A 19,846-nucleotide genomic window follows, 5' to 3' on the forward strand; every position below is an offset into this window, starting at 1 on the left:
AATTGTTTAAAGAATATCGTAAAATAAATTTTAAAAAATCTGCTATTGAAAACGGGCTAAAAGATAACACGGCCCTGCATCGTATAAAATGTATTCGTTTAAAGCGAACATTGGCAATTATTCTAAAACAAGTTTTATGAAACTAGTCCTTTGACTTCAGCTATACATTGGGGTTAAACAAGGACAATAGAAGATACATATATTTGTTTCGAAATTAATTGAACTATTTTAGAATATGTAAGCAATTTTAAGTCAATTTGTAATTCTTATTAATATTTTATATCTTCTTCTAAAACGGAAGCAAACAGAATCACTTTAGATCCTCGTTCCCACGACAATTGGATCTACGCTCCGGAACGACCAGCGTCATACTCGGCCAAAGATTGTCAACCCAGCAACAACTGCATCAACCGAAAGATTTTTCCCCAGGAACTTTTGATCCTTGAAAAACAACCTTGAGAGTAGTGTTATCGGCTCTAGAGGTTTTAGGAGCTAGTTTCTTGCCACTAGTTACACATTGATTCTACATTATTTCTATTAAACTTTTAACAGTTCTAAAAAAACTATTCGGACAAATATTTTGTGAGAATAAAAAGCTTTAAATTTTCGCTCTTAGCAAATGGTTAATTGAAAATTAAATTGAAAATTGTGGCCGAAATGTATAGTATAATTTAGCCAATAATAGTTATTTTACTGTTTCTCTTAATAGATTAAAATCTTCTGATTTCCGAAGAAAAAGTACAACTAGTTTAAGGTAATCTTGCACTCCAAGTTTTTGCATCACTGGTGACACCCAATCATCAATTAATTATACTAGTTCTGGAGTTGTTCTTAAAGTTATCGTAAATGAGGATGAGGCGCGCAAATCTGCACTTCGCTTACTAGAAATAACAAGTTTAAAATCAGGCAACTGAGTATTATAAATATATTTATGACTGATCCATATATATGGATTCCTGACTGTAGTTAAACAATACGGACACTACACAGAGCCTTTGAGGTTCTTATACCGCAAAGGGACCAATGGACAAACATAACTTGGTGGCATTTAAAATAAACCATGGTTTACTGGAGCCATCCCTATGGGTAATTAGCCCTCAATCTTCCAAGTAGAAGTGTATGCAATTATCATTTGCATAAGATAATGTCTGAGAAGAAAACTGAGAGGATTAAAGATATTTGTGATGTCGGATAGTCAGGCGGCCCTTAAGGCTTTACTATCATATGAAATCAGGTCGGGTGTCGTACTTGACTGTTTGACATCTCTAAATGAACTGGGTAAACATAATAAACTCACACTATGTTGGGTACCTGGTCATGAAGGACATTCTGGCAATGAAAGAGCAGACTGTCTGGCAAAAAGGGGCGCACGGCGACCATTTATTGGACCAGAATCATTCTTTGGTATCCCCAAAGGATACATTAGGGAAAAATGCGATTCGTATGTCGAATCTGAATTTCTCCGGAGTCAATATCAGGACTCAGACAGGCAAAAAGCTTCATAATGCTAATAAAAGGTAAATCCCAAAAGTTACTATCACTCAATAAGAGTGACCTAAGATTACTAACGGGACTTTATACCGGACACTGTGGACTTAGACACCACCAACACAATATTAGTAACAATGTGACGAGGCTATGCAGATTCTGCGAAATGCATGATGAAACCTCAGAACACGTACTTTGCGTACTTGGTGGGCCCCTAATCAATCAATTTAAAAATAGTAGATCGGCTTTATTGAATAAATTTAGTTAATTACTTATTTTTTATTAATTTTAAAATGTACTGTTATTTTTATAAATTTTCTAAAGTGTTAGATTGCATCTAATTTATGTATCAATTTATTTATATTCTCCAAAAATAATTTAAACATTTTTATATTTTTTTAATAAAAACCACATTAACCAAAGTTCATGTCTGTCGTGTATAGTAAAACAGAAAAAATTAATTTAAATATTGCATTCAAATTTAAAAAGAATATTTTCATAAACATACATCTATCTTAAAAAAAAAAATTAAAAAGAATTTCACAAGATGTTTGTTTATTCATCATTGTTATTTATTATTCTTTTGATAATACTTTCTTGAAATGTGTATCATTTATGGTGGAAAACAAATACATATAGATTTTTAAATAATAATATTTTGCAATAAATGTCTGCTAAGCAGACTTTAAAACAATATTTAAAAAAATCAAATAAGAAAAGAAAATAAAAGGCTGATAAGAAGAAATTTGTTGAATTGGAATCGAATAGAGTATTTACAAAATACCCCAACACCGTATGACAAAATCAGCTGAGCAACAATGTGTTGTAACATGTGTAAAAGCGAGTGAAAAAAATCAAAAGATATTTTTAAAGATTCTAAATAAAAAATAAACTAATTTCGTTTTTTTTGATATTAAAAACTCATTTTTGTATGCAGGTGTCACATGTGGACGAAGAAGAAAGTAAAGATATAAAAACAAAAATATAGAAAAATTATGTCTAAGAGAGTGTATCATTTAAAAAAAAGTAAACATTTAAATGAGAGACTAACAGAGCAAGAAAATAAGCACGCGAGAAAAGAGTAATTGTGTTAAAGAAAAAAAAGTACATGAAAAAAGGTGAATTACATCACTAAACGCACTTCACACATAAATGTTAGGTTAGGTAATTGCAAAAAAAAACAATACAATTGATTAAAATGATTACATTTAATATTAGTTAGTTCGTGCATACCTTAACTGAATCCATGGGATACATAACAATGTGCTCCAATACACCGGCTATAGCTCCGGCCGTCATATTTACACTCACACTTGTGGTGGGCAAAGATTCATAGTCGTCAATATTCATTTTGCTGCAAGTAGTTTTCTTTTTTTACTTTTGGAATTTATGGTTTTAACAGCTGATGCTTTATTTTTGGGGGTTTGTTGCAATTAAACACACGAAATTATTAGGAAGTTTATTGCTGCTTGGTGATTTATTTTTTTTAATAAATTTCTTTTAAATTATTTTGTTTATCGTTTATTAAAGTGTTTGCTGTTTAGTTGTTTAATTAAAAAAACCCTTTCTAGCTGGCAGCTCTCTCAGCTAGTTTATTTTTTTTTTTTTTGATAGGAGGTGTTTTTAATAGGCTGCCTAATGTCTTACTACTGAACAAGTTTTGCAAAATGCTAGTGTTTTGTTGCTCCAACTGCGCTTTCGCTTAGTGTTTCCCCCACTACTCGGTTGTGCTGATGATGGGGCTCTCTTTTTATAAGTAGATTTTTATTTTTACTGTTTCTGTTTAAAAACACTTTGCTCTTTTATTTATTTCTCTGCTGTTGGTGTTTTATAATTATTTTCTTATTATTGTTGCTGTAAATAAAAGCAATTTTTTATCTTTTTTCTTCGTTGTGTGGTTTTTCGTTTTCTTTTTCTTATATTTAATGATAACAACATGCAAAACGGCGTTGTTTAATTGCTGTCTTGTTTTTTCTTCTTCTTCTAGTTTCTTGAAAAGTGTTTGCAAATTTTGTTTACTTTTTCCTAAATTGTTGGCGTCTGATTTATGAAAATTGGTTCCTGTTTTGCAATTTAATTGCAGTTCCATTCAATATTCAAGTAACAAAGTTCAGTTGGTTTTAACTTTTATATTCTGTCTAAAACCTTTAGTATTTCCACTTAATTAGTGTTTGCCTTAAAATTCCAACTAATTAGCTTGAAAAGTATACTTAAACTAGTAATTATTATAGCACCATTTAAGTAGTTTTTAATTGAATATCTCCACACACTTATAGAGTTCTGTTTATTGTTGTTTTTCCTTCCCAAATGTTTAAAAAACTTAATGTGCAATCAATTTTGTATTTGTGCCTCACCAACCAGCAGCTTAGCAAGTTTTGTTTTTTGGATTTCTTGAATTTCAGTTAAATTTTTATGCACCTCACAAACTACAGCCACCGAAAAAAGCTTTTTTTACACGTTTCTCTCAAATATAAATTCCTTGTTTTCTTGCGTTTTAAAAACCAAAAGTCTAAGAACTTTAAGATTTTACTTTCAATTTAAAGTAATTAACACTTTTTCTATGCTCATAAAAGTTATTAAAACGAACACGCGTAGCTAAACAGAGACCTGCGCCGAGCATTTTAATCGGCGGCGGCGGCTGACATAAAATTTATCGGCGGCGGCTCAAATTCGGCTGCCAGCCGTCTGAAAATACACAACTTGATTGTGTTTATTTACGAAAAAATGTAAAAAGTATTTGCTACATTTTATCCGAGATTGTGTTTTAATTAATTAATCAAAATAGTTATTCCACGTTTTTTTCTTATTAAGATAATTGTGAATTATTCGGTTTTTGTCATTCAGAAGCCAACAGCTGAAATTTTCGACAAATATTCTCTATTTAGTATTAAAAATGGGCAATATTGGTTCAAGATTACACCTATTCCTATGAAACATTTATAAATATACATACATATGTATAGCTACATATGCATGTAGGAATAATTATTAAATTTTGTTCTGGTTAGTTTCGATTAAAAAAATTGAGACTACTCCGCACACGCGTGTAAAAGTACTCTTCAAAGGGCTGGTCCAAAACTAATCCAAATATATAGAAAAAACATATTCTATTTATATACATGCATATTCATTAAAAAAGAGTAATCCCAAAATCCCTTTCTAAAATTAAGGAAGTACATGGTCCGCAACATTGCCCTATATATTGCAGGCTATGGTCCATGTTGTTTTTTAAAAAATGAACATGATCCATACCTGTCGGACTTAGAGTGGGTCAAAGTTGGACATTTTGGTCATGCAGGGTTTTATTAATTTTTTCCACATTTTTTTTTTTTTAATTTTTTTTAAATATTTAAATTTTTTTAATAATTATTAAATTATTATATAATTATATAATTATTAAAAAAAATTATAATTTTTATTTTTTTTTTTTTTTGCAAAAAACTCTTTTTTTGCTCAAAATAAAGCTTATACAATTTCCTTTAAGGGCTTTATACTTAGCCCCATAATGGGATGCAATTTTTGCTAGGACCAATAGTTGAAAAGTTACATTCGTTTGACTAAAACCCTGTATGACCATAATGTCCAACTTTGATCCCCTCTAAGTCCGGCAGTTCTTGAACGATAGAGCTGAAAATTTGCAAATTTCATCCAAATCGATTTTTTGAGTAGGGTCACTTGACACGAAATTTCCCATATGTAAGTTCATCATTCAGTTTTTAATTTCAATACATACTTAATATATTTTTGTCCGTCTGTCTGTATGTTTGTAGAAATCACATTTTTTTGAAAACACAGATATTTGCGATTTTGTATAATTCTATCAGACAAATCGGTCTATAAATATGGGAGAAATGAGAAAAAATACGAAACAACAAATGAAAATAATGTCAAAAATAAGAATTTTTGTCGTGGAAGACAAACACAAGTTTTTGGATTGAAATAAAAAATAAATACAATTGTGAATGGCGGCTGCATTTAAGCCGACATCCAGCCGATAATTTTTCGGCGGCGGCTGTTTGCTAAAAATCATCGGCGGCTCAGCTCAGCCGGCTTAAGCCGACACGGCGCAGGTCTCTGTAGCTAAATTGAAATCTAAATTGTTACACAAAAAATATTTCAAGTATTCTCCTCTACTTCTATTCGTTTTCTACGAAGTTGAAAAAAAAAAACGTGAATGATTTTGCTTGAAATGAAATTTTTTGACAGTTGTCGGGGGAAAAAATGAGAAAGTCAAACTGCAATGTGAAGTAAACAAAGTGGTAAGAAAATAATAAAAGTCTGGCAAGCTTTTATTTACTGTGGTGAATTTGTCTGTTGTGTAGTTTTATTAAATTTTTTAATATTAATTATGTTAGAATTTAATTTATTAAAGGCAATTTTAACTATATTTATCAATTTATAGTAATTTTGCCAGATTTAACAGAAAACAACTTTATGATTCAAAATTATTACTAAATTTATTGCTAACATTGAAGTAACCCTGCAGGGGATGAAGCCTTAATTCTCTAAAAGTTATATTACTAGAACAATTACTAGCAATTTGTAGTGCCTATAAACGGGTTTAAAATTTTTAAGAAAAATACTTATACTAGAAGTAGTTCAAGGGCACATAAAACATTTTTTTTTAATTTCTAATATAAGGTTAATATTTCGAATAATTTTTTATTAATTCGAATGAAAATTGTTCAATTTTGAATAGAAATTTTCAATTTCGAAAAGAAATTTTGAATTTCGAATAAAAATTTTCAAATTTGAATAGAAAATTTTTAATATCTAATGAAATTTTTTTCCAATTTATATATAGTAGAAATTTTCAATGTATATAAAAATTTTTAATTTCGAATAGAAATTTTTCAATTTCGAAAGAAACAAATTTAAATAGAGAATTATTTTCTTCCAGTAGACATTTTCAATTTCGAAAAGAATTTCAATATGAACATTAATCAACATGAATAAATAGTTAGTTAGTCAGCTAGTTAGTTAGTTAGTTAATTAATTAGTTAGTTAGTTAGTTAGTTAGTTAGTAAGTTAGTTAGTTAGTTAGTTACTTAGTTAGTTAGTTAGTTAGTTAGTTAGTTAGTTAGTTAGTTAGTTAGTTACTTAGTTAGTTAGTTAGTTAGTTAGTTAGTTAGTTAATTAGTTAGTTAGTTAGTTAGTTAGTTAGTTAGTTAGTTAGTTAGTAGTTAGTTAGTTAGTTAGTTAGTAGTTAGTTAGTTAGTTAGTTAGTTAGTTAGTAGTTAGTTAGTTAGTTAGTTAGTTAGTTAGTTAGTTAGTTAGTTAGTTAGTTAGTTAGTTAGTTAGTTAGTTAGTTAGTTAGTTAGTTAGTTAGTTAGTTAGTTAGTTAGTTAGTAGTTAGTTAGTTAGTTAGTTAGTTAGTTAGTTAGTTAGTTAGTTAGTTAGTTAGTTAGTTAGTTAGTTAGTTAGTTAGTTAGTTAGTTAGTTAGTTAGTTAGTTAGTTAGTTAGTTAGTTAGTTAGTTAGTTAGTTAGTTAGTTAGTTAGTTAGTTAGTTAGTTAGTTAGTTAGTTAGTTAGTAGTTAGTTAGTTAGTTAGTTAGTTAGTTAGTTAGTTAGTAGTTAGTTAGTTAGTTAGTTAGTTAGTTAGTTAGTTAGTAGTTAGTTAGTTAGTTAGTTAGTTAGTTAGTTAGTTAGTTAGTTAGTTAGTTAGTTAGTTAGTTAGTTAGTTAGTTAGTTAGTTAGTTAGTTAGTTAGTTAGTTAGTTAGTTAGTTAGTTAGTTAGTTAGTTAGTTAGTTAGTTAGTTAGTTAGTAGTTAGTTAGTAGTTAGTTAGTTAGTTAGTTAGTTAGTTAGTTAGTTAGTTAGTTAGTTAGTTAGTTAGTTAGTTAGTTAGTTAGTTAGTTAGTTAGTTAGTTAGTTAGTTAGTTAGTTAGTTAGTAGTTAGTTAGTTAGTTAGTTAGTTAGTTAGTTAGTTAGTTAGTTAGTTAGTTAGTTAGTAGTTAGTTAGTTAGTTAGTTAGTTAGTTAGTAGTTAGTTAGTAGTTAGTTAGTTAGTTAGTTAGTTAGTTAAGAAATTCGTTTATCTGGAATCTAACAATTATTGCACGAAGAACTTTACCATCCATGTGAACAATTCTGGAGAAAAATAGGTTGACTTTCATTAGGGGTTTAGAACCTCTTACAAACACTTTTGGCATCCATGGGGGCTTAAAACGGTATATCTGACAACTATTACAGCTAGAATATTACAATTTTCGGCAGGTTACATAGGTGAAAAAATCGCGTAAGGCCCTCTGTGAATAATGAAACATTGCGTGGAATCACCTTGATCATATGGGGTGACTCTAAAGTTTAGAGTCTGTTTAGAGTCTAAACAGATCAGGACAAGAAGCCTTTTTAAAATGATGATAGGAGCATATACATAGGTGAAAGAATCGCGTAAGGCCCTCTGTCAATAATGAAACATTGCGTGGAATCACCTTGATCATATGGGGTGACTCTAAAGTTTAGAGTCTGTTTAGAGTCTAAACAGATCAGGACAAGAAGCCTTTTTAAAATGATGATAGGAGCACGGGCACAGCTATACAAAATTGCACACTCGGATTTGGGCTTTTGTATAAATTAGATTCTAATATCTTGAAAGTGATATTATTCCTGATATAACATCCCTCAAATATCTTGAGAGTGATATAATTCCTGGTATAACATCCATCTGGAACACCGATTGGGAAATTCATAGAAATTACGTCCAGAAAATATATTTAGTGAAGCAGCCCACAATAGGTCCTATAGTGGCCTAGGTGTATTTCATCCGATTTGATGTTGTATACATCTTCCTTTCAACCTAATCTAACATTTGGGAAAAATTGGTGAACTTGCATTGAAGTCAATACAAAAATTCGTATATCTAGGAAACTATTAGAGCTGGAATCTTAAAAAATCCTAAAATTTTTCTTTATATTGTATTAGGGTAGCAATGTAGACTGGGTATAGCTAGTAGAATATAAATTTCGAATAGAAATATTCAATTTCGAATAAACATTCTTAGGTTTTAAGTTTCGAATGAAGTTTCTTCAACTTTTAAATACTTTTAAAAGGAATGCTTCCCTGCAGGAAATGAAGCGATAATTGTCTTAATGCCACTAGTACTAATACTAGAACAACAGACACTAGTACAAATTGGGTTAGAGTTTATATGGAAAAATACTAGTACTAGAAGTAGTTGAATGGCGCCACTTGTAGATTGATTTTTGTTTGACATGTGTTGGAAAAAATAATTTTTTTAAATTATTAAAATATAATTTTGAAACATTTTGCATAAAAAACGATATTTTCATACATATCCCTTCAAATGTGAGGATAAATAGTGCATGCAAATTTAGGTCCGGTTGCAGGCAAATCCCTATGTAAGTACGTCTATTAAATTTAAAAACTGCAGTAAGTTTAATATTTGTTTTATCGTACGGCAAATGTTTTTATAACGAAATGGAGATATATACCTGAAGGGAATTTTTGGACATAATGAAATCAATGATGGTGATACGGATAGAACCAGAATTTCTTCAAACTTTCATATTGAATTGTTAGGTAAATGTATTTACAACATTTGTTATTGTATCTTTAGAAATAAAACCTTATAAAAAACAAGTTGTGTAGTAATTTTCACTTGGAATTGTGCAGGAGGCTTTCAAAAGAGCAAAACCACCAATTATGGCGACTTTTTATGAATATTAGAACTAGTATCAAACTGGTTCTAAAGAACCCAATTGGGTCGAAGTGTACTAGTATAAGTCTAGAACTAATGGTACTAGTAATTTTTCAAACACACTCAATGTTAATTTGAGCATTATGATGGTATAGGAAAGTTTACAGTTGGGAACTAGTACTGGTGATTTTGGTACTAGTTAAATACTAGTTTGGTACTAGTTCCATTTCCTGCAGGGTTTGTATGCAAATTAATAATGTTATACTTTGTTAATAATTCTTTTATTTATTACAAATACACATTTAAACATTTAATTTAACAAAATGTTTTGTTTTTCATTTTTAAATTTATTTTTATTCTTAAAACAAAACTAAATTAAGACATGTTAAGAAAGAAACTAAATAACAAAAACTACTTGTCTTAAATGTGATGATCAACTTACAATAAATACATACATATTTAAACATTTATTAATTATTTTATTATTTATGTATAATTTCTCTGAGGTATTTTAATGTTTCTTAATAGCTTGGAATAGAGTATGACCTGTCTGACTGTTTGTCTTATTATGGAACTTAGGAAAAGAACACAAATAAATGCAACAAATTGGAAAAAACATTATTTACGCTAAAATGTTTCAGTGAGAGAGTATTTCACACAAAATAACTACTCTTATCTAAAATTGTTTAATAACTTAATTAACAGTGTTGTTGTAAACATTACTATTACTATTTATATTTTTCTTTTAATGAAATTATTGTCAAAACACATTTATAGTTGTTGTGTGTATAAATTTAACTTAAAGTTTAACGTTTTTTCTTCTTTCTCCTTTTTTATAATTTGTTAGATGGCTAAGCTCTTATTTGCATTAGTCCTGCTGGCTGGCATAAAGTTCAGAGGATGTGTGTGTTTATCTATGGGACAATTTACAAGCCCTTGTTGAACCAAACTTGTGTCAATTCCGAGTTCTTCTTCTTAATAGATTCTTGGACTTCGGGTTCTAAGCTCTTAACCTGTAAAGGGGAAAAGTAAAATTGTGATTAGAAGCTAAACTCAAATACAAATTTTTTTAATTTCAAATAGAAAAATTGCATTTCCAACGGATGGATATGTTGAATTTTAAATAGAGATTTTGAATTTTGGATATAAATTTGTTTAATTTCAAATAAAAATCTCAATTTGAAATAGAAATTTTTAATTTCGAACAGAAGTTTCCATTTTCGAATATAAGTTTCAATTCTGATTAAATTTTTCTTTATTCAAATAGAAAATTTAAATTTCAAATAGAAATATTCCAATTCGAATAAAAAATTTCAATCACAATCAACATTTTTTTAATTTTGAATAGCAATTCTCAATCTGGAATAGAAGTTTTTATTTACGTATATTTGTTTTCAATTCCGATTTCGAATTAAAAATTTCAATTATCAATTTAATAGATTCAATTTCGAATAAAGATTTTTGAATTACAATACAAAATTTCAGATTCGAGTAAACATTTTTTAATTTTAATTAAAAATTTGAGTAGAAATTTTCAATTTCGAATAGAATTATTCAAATTCGTATAGAAACTTCCAATAATAGTTTTAATTTTCATAAGAAATTTTCACTTTTAAATTCTCTATTTCTAGTTGAAAATTTCAATTTTGAAAGGAATATTTCTATTTTAAATACAATTTTACAATTTCTTGCTTTCGATTTTTGAATAGAAATTTTCAACTTCAAATATAAGTTTTTAGTTTCTAATAGAAACCTCAAATTAAAACTTCGAATTTTCAATTTCATAGACAAATTTCCAAATTTTAATAAATTTTTAATTTTGAAAAGTGTTTCAATTTCGAAAATATTTATTTTCAAAATCTGAAATAAGGCTAAAATTTCGAATACAATTTTTTAAGTTTCGAAAAGAAATTTTTCAATTTCAAAAAATATTTTTGAATGGAAATTTTATAAAATCTTCTTTCGAATAAAATTTTCAAGTGGAAATTCATAATATCAAATAAAAATTTCAATTTTTAAAAAATAAACTTTTAATTTCGAAAAAAATTTATATCCAATAAAACTTTTTCAATTTCAAATACAAATTTTCCATTTCGAACACAAATTTTCCATTTTGAATGATAATTTTCCATTTCGAATCAATTTTGATAAAAAATTTATATTAAAAAAATCTTTAATTTCGAATATAATTTTTAAATTTCAAACAAAAATTTCAAATTTTGAATAGAAAATTTCATATAAAAAATTTACAATTTCGAAAAGAAATTTTCAATTTCGAAAAGAAATTTTGAATTTTGAAAAGAAATTTTCAATTTCGAATAAAAATTTCCAATTTTGAATAGAAATTTTCAATTTCGAACAAAAATTGTTTAGTTTTGAAAACAATCGTCAATTTCGAATAGAAATTTTTCAATTTCAACAGAAAATTTATCAATTTTGAATAAAAATGTTAAAATTTGAATAGAAATTTTTAGTTTCGAAACAAAATTTTAATTTCAAAAAGAAATTTTTAATTTCGAATACTAATTTTTCAATTTCGAATAGAAATTTATCAACTTCCAATATAGAAATTCAATTTCAAAAAGAAATTATTAATTTCGAAAAGAAAATTTACAATTTCAAAAAAAATTCTCAATTTCGAATGGAAATTTAAAATTTCGAATAAAAATTCTCAATTTGGAATATTTAATTTCAAATACTTACATCTATGGCAGCTCTTTGACTAAAGAATGCACAGCCCAAGGGGGTGGCAAAGATTAAAACAAAACCACAGAACAGGGTTTGGATGGGAGCACTAGCCTTGGGGAAACGTTTCAAGAAACCACCCTTTTCCAATTTGTTAATCAAAAGAGGAGTTAAAACTGTAAATAAGAAATTGAAAATTTAGTTTACAAAATTATTCTAATATGTAGGTTTGCAAAATCATTCTTACCCATGCCGGGAGTGGCCATAGCTATTCTACTGGCTACTACAGCGGTAATACCGACGGCGGCGGCCTTCTTGGAGATGCCCATTTCATTGTTTTGTTCATCCAAAAGGGTAACACCGTTCTTCAATTCTCTGTAAGTTAAAACAAAATGTTAGTTTAGTTTTTAAACGTTATTTTGCAATATTTAAATAATAAACATGAACTTACTGCATACGCATCATGGGTACATTGATGCAATTAGCAGCGGCCACGGCGGCCAAAGGTACCAAACGACCGATCAAGGGGTTTAAGTTCTGAAAAACACAAAGAATAAATATTTTTTATTTAACTACTATCTCAAGGTCATAGATATAGCAATTTTCAAGAAAACTTCTGATTTTATCAATTGAAGGCCCTCAAATCTTAATTCAAAACTCACCTTAACTATTCTGTTCAATGATAAAGCAGTGGTTAAGGCACCACCAGTAGCCAAAACATATGAAGTCAACAATTGTCTAAAAAAATAGTAAAAAGACACACGAAATTTCGTTATAATTAAATTAAATCAATTTAAATTTTATTCTATTAAACTAAACACTCTCTCAATTATCGGTTAATGAATGAATAAATAAATAAAAACTTACTCTTTAGAGAGGGGTGTAGAACCGGAACGATTTGTATAATTGACCACGGCATTAAATGTTTGATTTACCCACTGCCAGAATATAACAGCCGGTGTAGTTTTGTAGAATGAAAGCATGCCTTCGTTTTAAATACGCAAAAGAAAAGAAACAAAAAACGTAAAACAATTATTACAAGTAATTTACATTAAAAAAATTAGTGATGCAATCAATGCAGTGTGAAAAATGAAAGTTTTGCGAATAATATTTACATTTGTCAATTTATGTAAGTGTAGCCGAACACGTGTATTTTGTTCGTACAATGAACTTGACATTGATAATTCATAATAATAATAACTAAAAAAATATAATTTCTAACTTTTTCTACTTACATCCAGTAATTAAAGTATTCATGGGCACCTGGGCGGACATACGACCAATGATCAATGATTTCTCGCCGGTCTCGGGATGGAAAGCAGAATCATACAAATACTTGGCACGCCACAATTCATCGACATTCTTAACATCGGGTACTGGTCTGCCGGCACGATAATCATTAACAATTCTCTTTGCCTTTTCCAAATCCGAATTTGTGGCCAATAAATTTAAAGGATTGGTCAAGAGAAAGAAATGTTTGGCACGATTCAAATAAGTGCTTTGATCATATTTAGGCTGATCGATATCAACTTTGGGCAATGTTGTCATGTTGTTAAAGTTTTATTTGTTGTTGTTGTTATTATACTGGATTGCACTTAACCTTGAAAAGAAATAAAAAATTGAAAAAAAATTATCAAACAGCTTATCAATTTAATGAAAACAATTAAATTATATGTCTACAGTTAATGACAATTATTAACGCTTGGTTTTTGGTTTAAATTTATGAGTTTTGTATTGACAAGAAAAAAAATGCTAAAAATAAACTAAAATTTAATTATGCGCCATTTTACTTGTTGTCTCTATAGGGGGTCTACAGATTTATTAAGGGATCTAAGAGTTTATCTCTTGTTTCGTGAGCAGCTAAAGTTCATTTTGAATTATTTTTTGCTCTGTAGCCTTGTCTGTAATCAGTGTTTCTTTTATTTTTCAGAAACGTTATCAGTTCAAGCATATTTTTAAAATGTTTCCCTCATTAAAGTTGTTTAGTTTAATAAAATATTTGTAATCTCAATAACGCTTGTCTTTACCGAGCAAATAAGTTTGAGTTATTGTAAACAAAAATATCGTCTGTGTATTAAATCTTTGAAATTTTAATAATATTTCAACTTAGGACTTTAACCTTTTTCCTTTGGTATCTGTTTGAGATTTGTCTAGACTTTGAGAGATTTAAATTAAACACATAATGGAATCCTATGATCAGTATTAAAATCAATTAATTTATTTTGCGATGCAAGAAATATAATTGTTCATTTTAACGTGAAAATTCACACTTATTTTTAAACGTTTTAAATTCTCGTTATATGAGATATTTATAGACAGTTATATGTATGTATCAGCTATATATTTCAATATACCCACATGACCAACATTATATCATACCGTAAACTGTTTACGACAAAACACTCGATATTAACCATCATTTTTGACAGTACAGGCACTTAACTGTCCATCATTTAGTGACAATCTTATTACGAAATTATCGAAAATAGATCCCAATTGCATACTTCCTATCTCAAACTCTCAATCGTTTCGCGATAGCATTGTCCAATATCTATTAATTTATTGATAAAAAGTAGAACAGTTTTAATATTAAATACTTTCACTTCGTGAAAATATAGAGAATTTTTCACTAACTATCCCGAACTACTGCACATTTTTTAAAAATCCGCTTTCGAGCATTACTGTTTTAAACAGTATGGATTGGTGGATTTCAGTTTTTTGGTTTGTTGGGTTTATTTTCTCAAGTCGTAATATTTGCAAACACATTAAATTATTTGTTTATTTATAATATTATTTTATTTTTGCGGTAAACAATTCATATTTAATATGTCGTCATCGAAAATGTGTCAATTCAAATTTTATTGCTGAATATTGAGATTTTATTATGAAGCGAATGCGACGCCACATGATTGCAATGAGATATGTATATTGTTGTTTAAATGTAATTGATTTAATAGTGTGAATAGATATAATTAATATTATTTTAATAGTAAACATGTTTTGCTCCACAATCTGGAGTAAAAGAAAATGTATGGTTTCAAAAAGCAAGAGCAAATGAATAAAACAGCTCAAATGTCACTTGTTTAAGTTGGTCTAGGAAATTCGATATAAGTGGATCTCCATTCTGAAACGATCGGAGATCTAATCTAATGAAAGTGTTTTCTTCAATTTTGAAAGTTCATTTACTTAAGACAAACGATATAAACTTATTCTTGTTGATTAATATCGAGGAATTCTTTAGATGTTATTTCCTACATCAGCATTAAATCCGAAGAAATTAACTTAATCCACTATCGGGCGCTCCTTTTAATGGAAATGTTTGTTGGTAAAAACGAAAACCTTATATAGTGATATATTAAAGTGTTTCGATGTTTGGAAACTCGGTTCAATATAGAACCTAAGGCCCGTTTTATTCTCCAATTTGGAGTCATTCGTTACCGACGGATCCCTTCTCGTATTTGCTCTAATTCTCCGCTGATATTCTATCTGTGATTAGTGTTCTAAAGTTCCCGACATATTCTGTATCTGTTATCCGGTAGGACACATCCCATGGGTGCAGTATACATTGAATTCGTGTCCTATAACCCCCTTTATTCAGTTCACCTAAAGATAAGAGCCGTTCGGCTGTAAATACCACCTCATATTTTATATATGTTTATGAAGAATATCTAGCAATGTTTCTACAGCCTTGGCTGACGTATTGTTCTTGCCCCACTTATACCCAAGCAGCATGTACGCTGAACTCTCTGCACTAGTATGATATTACTCTTTTTGTCGAAAGTCTAATTATGTCTAACGTTCTCTTACATAGCGCCCAGCACCGATGTGCCTAGTTGATCCTATCCTCTATGTGTTTTATTTCCGGCCAAAGATTACACCTACGCTCAAAAAAACGAATCAAGCCATACGGGTTTGAATTAATCCATATCTATTAAATCAATATCGAATAAGCCAAGCACGAAAGTGTTGATTTTGGGATCAAAATGATCTCAGAACGAAGTTGATTTAAGAAATCATTCTCTTGATTTAATCTTGAATCCATACTTGATTTAAGTATATCCGATGTTGAAATAATCCAAATTCGTACTTGATTTCATCTTAAGGTGATTCAAGCTTGATTCAAGCCTAAGCTCGTATTTGATTTAAGTCTTTTTTAAGCTCAATATTAATCCCAAAATAAGTACTAAATCTGGCGTAACATACTTGAAAATCTAATTTGAGTTAGACAACTGAAAACGATCTTTGGTACATGCTTAGATTCCGGAGTTATAAACTTTAATAATTTGATTGATTACTACTAGTTCTGAGTGCCGTTTCCTGTATTTAGTTTCCTAATGAGCCACAAAGAATCATTCTAAAACAGGTCTAATCTGTTTTAGTCCAGTCCAAAAATAGTAAATTCTTTTTGTTGGGCTAATAATAATTATAAATATCCAAAGATCCGAAGAGTACCAGATCTCAAACTATTGTTTGTTTGTTATACTTAAAAAGTGTTTATAATTATGGTTCTTAATTTAGATTCTTAACTAGGCCTCTATCCTGTTATTCCGAATTTCAATTTAAGATTTAATAATACAATTGGAAAATAGTAAATAAGTTAATCGTTTTATCACAATCTGATAGGATAGGTCGGTAATTGTTACAAGTCCACATACATATGATCACTATCTGTTTAGGACACATCTATTGATAGATTTCGTTTAAAATTTATGGTTCAGAGGGTAAAATTTTTGAAAAATAAGGTTATTTTGAATGATTTAAATACACCCTTTATACATATAAAGGGTTAAGCATAAGTAACAGCAACAATTTCGGTAAAAGTTCATTGATTTTTTTTTTGGGCTTTCGTTATTTATTTCCCAGTTTTGTTTTTGTACTTTGGATTAAAACACACAAAAAAAAACGAAGATTTTGTTTATATTTCCGCAAAAAAATGTATACTAATAGAAATTTAGTGGTGGTTTGCCATTTCCAAAAGTATTAAAATCCAATGTCAGGCATAGCAATGGACAGAAGACACACACAGCACGAGCAGTAATAACGATTTTTCCCAAAACAATTTTTTATGTTGTTGAACACAACAAGAGAAGAATTTTGTTCTGATACAACACAGGCCGTTTATTTAATTTTCAAGACCAATGTCAAATAAATGGTTTTTATATGGGAAAGCAACAACTATAATATACGCAGCAACAACAACAACAACAATAAAAAAACTACAAGTAGTAAATATTTTAATGATTATAAGCAGTAAATACTGATTTTCGTATTTTACTAATAGTATTATGTATTTTATTAAACTCTGTATTAATAGTTGTTGTAGTAACAGTAATTGTTATTGTTGTTATTATTTTCTTTCAATTTATAGAAGATTTCAATTGAAAATTATATGGGAGGCAGGCGATTAGCAGGGCCACAGTGTCAATCATCATTTCTTTCTTATCGCTTTTATATTTTTTTAATGTTCAAAAAATATCACTTGTTACATAATTTAAAGCGAAAAATATGTATTATTTAACATGTTTTTTTGTTAAAGAATGTAAATTTTAAACATTTGCAAAATCGTTTTGCTTAATTATTACTCATTTCTTATAAAGTTTGTAATATTAACGCACTATAGTTATAAAAACGTTTCAAAAAAATTTAACTACAAAAACCAGCTGTCTAATCATTTAGTTACTCGGGAATCCTACAGTCAGCGTATGGAATTCATTAACATTGGAAATAATACACACACTTTCATATTTATTTTTTCTTTTTCAAACATAAAAAATTCACAAGTTTCTTTTTTTTCTCAAACGCTTAGAATTTTTACCTTTTTATTATTTTTGCACGCGCCGTTAGATTTCACGTACTTTTCAGTATTTTTTTTTGCTATTGAGTTTCGACCGGTTTGGCAGTAGAGTGAAAACTGATTTTAGTTTGTCGTTAGCAGCAGTTAATTTGCTGCTCCATCCACTCTTAACAGAAAGCTAAACTAAACAATACAAATACAATGTTATGCTGGCAAATGTTTGATGTTTTTGTTGTTGGTTGCTCTTGTTGTCGTCGTGTTGTTTTTGTGTGGAAAAAGCTTAAAATCGATGGAGTGTAATTGTTGTTGCCCGCTTTTCAAACACTTTCTCACAAGAAAATGTTACTATATAGGACCAGAGTAGCCAGATGAGGGGATAATTTGTTAACCTAAAGGGTTAGATTGCATTCAATGAATTTAACGGTATTTTTGAAAGTTGATTCCCACAGATCATTAACTTCCGACTGCTATTTGGACTCTCAGACGATATACATATGTACATTACCTGATAAAAATGCGATAGGGACCCAATGGAAGGAGCTAGAGGGGACATTTTTTTCGAAGTATTAGTCTTATAATTTACCACAATTTCTAACATTAGGCAGCTAGAAATTATAATGTACAATATAATAAATTGTTTCAATTTTGGCCCTACATCTTATAAAAGACCCGCCTTCAGAAAATGACATTGACACTCATAATTGAGAAGTATTAATCAACCTGATTATCCTCATTTGATAAATTCTGTAAGGGCTGCTTTATTGTAGGACCTTAATGTCATATTAGATCTAGTTCCGAAATTCACCGTAAGTCACTCTATCCACAACTTTCTGAAGCCATATGTTGACATAGAAACCAGTACTTTAATACACTTAAAGTACTTTCTCTGAGGAAAATCGTAACGTAACATGTTTTTTCAATTTTGATCTATGGGCGTAACTGGCTCAGCTACTGAGTCGTTTAACTCTCATCAGATCTCAAATAAGCTATAGCTTATTTAGAGGCGAATTCACTTGTTCATATCATCCATTGAAAATACATATTGATCTTAAAGTTTGCGATGTCATTATATAAGAAATACAACATCGGTCAAATGTCTGCCGTGGAAGTGCTGGGACTAGTGAATGCACTAGGCTTATTTTTTCTAGACTCGAGCTTACAAATCGGTCGAATTATCACTAATTTCGCATTTAATATAAGCTTGCCGTTAAAAGGGATTAAACGCATGAACTAGTCCATGGCAAGTCCATAGACCACTCTTTTACGTGAGATTATTTGCGACAATTTTGATTGTTGACAAATCCATAGAGCCAGAAGTACCAAAACTTCTTCAAAATTTACATAAACATACTCGCTATAAAAGGTGAAATTTGATAAACTTCACTCCTACTCGATATATGATTTGCGTAGAATTTGAAACAATCAATTTACAGCGAATTACTTACCTTAAACTTTTGCGTCCATATCTCTTCAGTTTTTATTTCAAATCCCGAATATGTAAGATATTTATTTATGCAAATTATCGAAATATTTTTGCAAAAATAATTTGTTTATATTTTTACATAATTTTTGACAATTTGTTTCATGGATGCCAAACGACTAGGTTTATTTAAGTAAAGTAAGAATACAATTAGAGTGAACTAATTTTAGAAAACCAGGTTTCGAATAATGCGAAAGGTTTGATATTATAAATAACTCGTTTCGGTTTGGTTGCTACAAATTTGTAAGTAACACAGGCCAACCGTTAGCCGTTTCTAAAGGATTAAACAGCGCTCGACATCACATCTGGAATTTGAGATATCGTGTCCTGAAATTTGAGAAATCTCCATATTTTGCTTTTTTTTTTGAGACGTCATAACAGCGCCAAGGGTTATTTGGGAGATTTTATTTCCTGTTTTAAGCAACTTAATTTATTAATAATCTGGCAACTTGACCATCAAGAATTTGTTGGTCATTAATAATTCTGAATAGAATATAAGAACAACGAAATATAATAAATCGGTGGTTGTTTTTTATTTTATTTATTATTATACTCATTTTCTTGTTTCTTATCAATAAAACAACTTGAGTATTTTATATACATATTTCAAAGGGCGAGAGTTTTTGGGAGTAAAATTTTAAATACTGAGCGAATTGAGTGTAGTGAATATTTATGGAAAATTTTCTTAGTTTAAGAAATAAACAAAAATGTTAAAGAAAGAATGATATCAATTGTTTGCGA

At 29.2% G+C, this 19,846-nt stretch overlaps 2 protein-coding genes across 3 annotated transcripts in view; both read right to left on the reverse strand.

The window, feature by feature from the left end:
• LOC119606679 (mitoferrin) overlaps positions 1-4,088 on the reverse strand; it is a 17,977-nt gene extending 13,889 nt beyond the window's left edge. The window contains 1 exon segment of the mRNA XM_037960238.1: positions 2,722-4,088. Coding sequence (XP_037816166.1) covers positions 2,722-2,838 — 117 coding nt within the window. The 5' untranslated portion in view covers positions 2,839-4,088.
• A 5,532-nt stretch (positions 4,089-9,620) lies between these two features.
• On the reverse strand, positions 9,621-17,821 carry LOC119606689 (sideroflexin-1-3). Of its 2 annotated transcripts, none has more exons than XM_037960250.1 (8): positions 17,647-17,821; positions 13,067-13,431; positions 12,699-12,816; positions 12,494-12,569; positions 12,283-12,368; positions 12,079-12,206; positions 11,850-12,007; positions 9,621-10,159 (listed from the first exon to the last, which is right to left on the reverse strand). In XM_037960250.1, the coding sequence occupies exons 2-8, from the start codon at positions 13,377-13,379 to the stop codon at positions 10,073-10,075; spliced, it is 966 nt and encodes a 321-aa protein (XP_037816178.1). In that variant the 5' UTR covers positions 13,380-13,431; positions 17,647-17,821; the 3' UTR covers positions 9,621-10,072. The 2 variants fall into 2 exon arrangements, with proteins under 2 accessions (XP_037816178.1, XP_037816179.1); XM_037960251.1 differs by having other exon boundaries at positions 13,067-13,450; positions 17,647-17,796.
• Between the last annotated feature and the right edge of the window lie 2,025 nt (positions 17,822-19,846).

The sequence above is a fragment of the Lucilia sericata genome, unplaced genomic scaffold (genome assembly GCF_015586225.1).
Source record: "Lucilia sericata isolate MDLA Ls3-8-SP2 unplaced genomic scaffold, ASM1558622v1 Contig000612F_arrow, whole genome shotgun sequence".
Taxonomy (NCBI): domain Eukaryota; kingdom Metazoa; phylum Arthropoda; class Insecta; order Diptera; family Calliphoridae; genus Lucilia; species Lucilia sericata.